This window comes from Belonocnema kinseyi, chromosome 1, assembly GCF_010883055.1.
Source record: "Belonocnema kinseyi isolate 2016_QV_RU_SX_M_011 chromosome 1, B_treatae_v1, whole genome shotgun sequence".
NCBI classification, from domain to species: domain Eukaryota; kingdom Metazoa; phylum Arthropoda; class Insecta; order Hymenoptera; family Cynipidae; genus Belonocnema; species Belonocnema kinseyi.
Window position 1 is genome coordinate 94,654,774 of NC_046657.1, and position 5,640 is coordinate 94,660,413.

At 29.0% G+C, this 5,640-nt stretch overlaps 1 protein-coding gene across 1 annotated transcript in view; it reads left to right on the forward strand.

Moving 5' to 3' along the window:
• LOC117167894 (alpha-1,3-mannosyl-glycoprotein 2-beta-N-acetylglucosaminyltransferase) overlaps positions 1-5,640 on the forward strand; it is a 48,484-nt gene that overhangs the window by 25,598 nt on the left and 17,246 nt on the right. The window contains exon 6 of the mRNA XM_033353135.1: positions 1,323-1,551. Within this exon, the coding sequence (XP_033209026.1) occupies positions 1,323-1,551 (229 nt within the window). The remainder of the gene's footprint in view (positions 1-1,322; positions 1,552-5,640) is intronic.

Sequence of the window (5,640 nt, forward strand, 5' to 3'; positions counted from 1 at the left end):
AAATATAAATTCTCAGGCAAAAGTGAATTAGTTACATGTTCAGTTTAAAAAATTAACAATTAACATGAATTTTTGAACGAAATAGTGGAATTTACAAACCAAAAGATGAATTTCCTAAAGAAAAACGAATTTTTATCTAAATATGTTTTCTGTTCTTCGACCAAAGAAATGAATTCTTTACAAAAATAGAATAGTTAAATTTCCTACAAAAGATAAAAAATTTTAACCAAAACACATTACATTTCTATCAAGAAATGTCAATTTTCCACAAAAAAAATGGAATATTTAACCTGATTTTTCAACTAAAAAAAATCTTATTTGCAACAAAATACGTGAATTTTTAACTAAAGCGATACATTTTTAGTTAATACAATAAATTTTCAACCAAAAAATAGTCCAAATTTGAACAAAAGAGTTTAATTTTTTTAATCACAGAAATTAATTTTTGACTAAAAAGATAATGTTTCAAGTAATGAGAGTACTTTCCTACGAAAAAAGATCGATTTTCCACAAATACTTAAAATTTCACCTGAAAGAGATAAATTTTCAACTAAGAATAGAATAATTAAATTTTCAGTAAAAACTTAATTTTCAATAAAATCAAAGTCAATTTTCAACGAATTTGTATCAAAGAAGATATATTTCTGAGAAAAAATGTTCTAAATAAGAAAAAACTAATTTCCCATCAAAAAGGTGAATTTTTAATGAATAAGATGTATGACATACCAAAATAGACGAATTTTTAACAAAGTTTTTGACAAAAGAGATTAATTTTCAAACTAATAGTTGCGATTTTAAACCATAATGATAAAATTAACTACAACTTTAGTTTTTTGAAGAATCCCTGACTATCAGGTTTTTCCTGACATTCCCTGACTTTCTAGAATTACCTGATCTGTAGATGCTTTGTTATTTAAGAAAGTATATGTTTATTTCACTTAAGATTTTTTTTCGAGCTCAAACTCTGAGCATATTCTCGAGAGCATTTTTTCAACATCAATTCTTGGCATTTTAGATCTACTCCGAAGCATCCTACGTCAGGCGAAATAACGTTCTAAAAACGTTCATTGTTCCAATAATTGTTGAGAAACTTCTTTGTATGTTCTTAGCACATTATTTGGCCTGCTATAGGGCATATTTAGGACATTTTGAGGACTTTTTTGACCATTTTGGTCCACTGGGAAAAGCCTCAATAGTTAAATATTTAAAAACCTAGCATTCTAATTATGGAGACCTTTAAATTTTTGAATAATTCAGAACTTATTTTTTTAATGTTTCCATTTCGTGAAATACTTTGAATGTTTGAAAAAATTATTTTTTAGACGATCTCGACATAGCGCCAGACTTTTTTGAGTACTTTCTGGGTACATATCCTCTTCTTGTCTCCGACAAATCGCTCTGGTGTGTATCGGCGTGGAATGATAACGGAAAATCAGGCCTGGTTGATGAGCACGCGCACAATTTGCTCTACCGGACGGATTTCTTCCCAGGTCTCGGTTGGATGCTGAAACGTGATTTGTGGCTTGAATTGGCGCCAAAGTGGCCTAGAGCGTAAGCATAATCAATAAATAATTGAGCATATAAATATCAAGAGACATATATCAAGCAAAATATATATAATCCAGGTATTATATATAAAACCTATCTATTATATATAATGCCTGGTTATTTTAGACCAAGTATGTAATGGAATACTTACTATTGGGATCTGAAAACCTCCAATACACCACCTGGTGACAGAATCGGAAAGCCCTGAGCGTAAGTAAATTTCAATGGAGTTTTCGCTACGAAAATCGAAAAGCAAAGTGTTCTGTTGTGTGTTTGGTTGCTCTTCTACTGCTCGAAAGCATGAAACTGTTTGGTTTTTCTTAAATATAAATAAACTCCTATTTAAAAAAAATTATGCAAAATCTTATAGTATATTTACAGCATTTATTGATAGTATGACTCGAGAAATAATACAGAATAAAGTAAAAAAATTCACGAAATTGAAACGGATTTTCAAGCTTGTTCCATTGTCAATAAAAATGATTGAAGAAAAAGTTATAATCATTATCAAGTATTTATCGTTTTGATTTTTCAATAATTTTTCAGCATTCGCAGTGAAAATAATCAAGACAGGTTCTAAATGAAAAATATTATTTTAGGTACAAATATATCAACATGATCTCAAATCTGAAAAAAGTTACTGCTGATTTGTCATTTCAAGCTGATGTAAATTAAATTTTGCATTGAAATGTCGATAGTTAATATTACATTTGAAATTTTTATGAGTGGAAAATTCGAAGAATTTATTACTTAGACAACAAGAGTTTTTAAATTCGAATTTTGCAAACAAAATGCAATAATAGAAACTGACGTTTCATTTTCCACCTCTTTTCCGCAAAATAGAAGGGGTCCTACATTTAAAATTCTTTCTCCTTCTACAAAGTTTCTACATGCCGGTGTGGATTTTGTGAAATCGTAAATTTGAGCTATTGTTACTTTCATTTTGAAGGTTTAAGACTAATTTTCAATGTTTTTACATGAGTCTTATTAGGCATCTAGCTACTGTCGCCGGCCATATTGCTTTTTCCGCTAGTGGTTCCCTCAAGATTTCAGATCCCAATATACATTGCCTAGGCATTCTATATAATCCCCTTGACGAGATAGGTAAAGTATATAATCTTGACTTTGAATATAATGATGAATTTCAAGAAGGGCCAGATAAATTAGCGAACAGTTATAAAATTTCACAAAGTTTACTCGCTATTTAAAAAAAAAAAACATGGCATGCTGGAATGATATTTTGATTCCCACTGAACTTTGTTTTTTATGTATAAACGCTTTTTGGTTTGAAACTTTCTTTTGCAGGAACATTTAAAAAAACCTTTTCACGCCAAAAAAATCTTGAATAGTATCATCAATTTTTGATTTACAACTTTTATCAGACAGGCGATTTTTTTAAAAGCATTTTCACTAATTATTATTTATTAAAAAAAGTAATTTTTTAAATTACAAAAGTGCCATATTTTAGATTTTCAGATTTATAAAAAAAAGTCTTGTATCAGTTGAAGAATAGGGTTGTCCTAATGCATAACTGTACGTCTTGACAAGGTAAATTTAGGGTAAATTCAAAATTCAAATTTAACTAAATTGTCATTAGAATAATATATATTCGTTATCTGAGTTAGGTCTGACATTACGTACAATGCTTGGAAATTTTCTGAAATGAGCAATTCCATGTCAAATCATGAAGTTTTACACGGATTTCACATAAGAAAAAAGGCAATTTTGTAAAATTCATTTAGAATCGTTAATATCATAGTTGAACTTCAACATTTTTTTTTAACAATTAGCCATAAAATATGAATTGAAACTTTTTTTTCAAATATCACCCCGATAAGTCTGCTTTGAAGGGTCCGAATAAAATCTTATGAGTAAAAAATGTAGTTTTGCGAGTTTTTGCCGCTGATCATTATTATTCTACAATATTTTAAATACAAATAGCCACAAATGGTTCATGATTTTACTTTCAATTGATCATTAAATGTTTGCATTAATTAAACAATGTGTAACTGTTTTTGGCAATTTTCTCTTAATATAGAGTTGAAAAAACCGCGGTTATACGAGTTTTCCAACTTATTATGAACTTTTCAGTTAGAACGAACCAATAGTGAATTAAATTTAAGATAAATAACTGTTTGATCAATTTATTATTATTTATCACAACATTCTCTTAGAATAGTACTGTGAAGTTGCAGTTCTTCTATAATTTTCCACTTTTTATCCACTTTTTAGTTAGTGTAAGGTAATAATGGATGCAATTCAACAAACATAATGTTTTAAACAAATTATTATTCTCTATAACTATCTTCTTTATTTATACCAGATAGTTGTGTTTTTTTAAGTTTTAACTTTTTGTTCACTTTTTAGATTTACATTAATTATTACCTTACTCTAAGTACAAAATGGACTATAAATTGTGAAAAGTGGACGATATATTAAATATTTCAGAAAAACCACAAATTTCTAACATTATTCAAAGACAACATTATTTAAAATAATACCAAATTTTGTAAGCAATTATTTTTATGAACTTGATTTAATTATTACCTCTCTGTAATTGGAACGTTGAAAATAAGTTGAATTATTCGGAAAATCGCTACTTCCGAATTCTATTCTAAGTGAACATTCCTAAAAAAATAAAATGTTTAAATGATTTATATAAACCTCGAATTGTCAATAGAAAGTAGTATTGTAGGTATTATACAAAATTTTCATTTTTTTAAACCGCAACAAAATCATAATTAGCGCCAAAAACTCGCAAAACCCAATTTTCACTCATGGTATTTTTTGTTACCCTATAAAACAGACTTCTGGGGCTGATGTTTAAAAAATCTGTTTTGATTTGCATTTGAGTAAATGAAAAATAGAAGAAAAGAAATTTCAAATGCATTTTTAATTATGTCTTGAAAACTAGAGAGTTCCTATTTTTACATTTAAAGGGCTTTTAGGATACATTGTAAACTATCCTTCTATTGTGTCTCAGTTTAAAAAAATGGTCAGAATCGTTTAGGCGTCATACTAAAATATGTTACATTTTCAATAGCTTGGGGAAGGTCTTATGTGAATAAGATGCGATCTTTTTATTTCACTCGTCCCAACTACTTAATGGTCAGCACTTTTCTAATTGCACCAATTGTCCCAATTCGAAAAAAAACATTAGAAAACAATTTTTTCCGTATAATAGTTGATTTTTTTCTTAGAGTGGATCGATTGCACAATTTTAGTTAGTTTAAATATTAATGACTATTATTAGAAAACAAATGAGTAATTACAAATATTAAAATCTGTCAAAAATTTTTCTAAAATCAAACGCTTCTCCTGCTTCTTCCAGGTAAACTATATACTTCAATAAATATGTATGATTTAAAGAATTGTATAATTACCTAAACAAATTATTTGACTAACAAAATTCTTTGACTGAAAAACTCATAGCGTCTAGAAAATACACTCAACTCTTGATATAAGGAAGTTTTCGCGCACGACTTGCAGTGGCCTTGATCCCTAATCGGGGGAATCTATACGTAAACAGACAGAGCCGCATGATCTATGTCTGTTGGATTTGGACGCATAACGCAACTTGATGCAACTAATGCACTGAGAGTGCGGCCCTCATGTTGTTTGTCTCACTTGACTGAGCACTACCTCCCTCTCGGTCTTGTGACTGTCCTTATCACGAAACTGCCGAGGAAATCAGTTTTATCTTATATAAAAAATTTTACTCTCGTTAAAAAATAACGCGGTGTTTTTAAATGACTGATTGATGAAGATTTATGAACAAAAATTCAAAATGCGTTAATAAACCTTAATTTTACATAGAGTTACATTTTTCACTGATGGGGTATTTTTTGGAATCCCTAAAAGTGCCTGAAAATGATTCGACTTTAAATGATGTGATTCTTATTTTTTTAAGAATTGTAAAGAAGATACTGAAAATGGTGTTCATGGTATAGTAATAATAATTATTATACGGGAGAATAGGGCAATTACTGCCCATAGTACTGCGGTTGATGTTAAGTCTTTTTTGTCTAATGGACAAAAAAGAATATTTTTTAAATACACCAAACTCTCTCTTTCAGTCACCCCGTTCTCAGC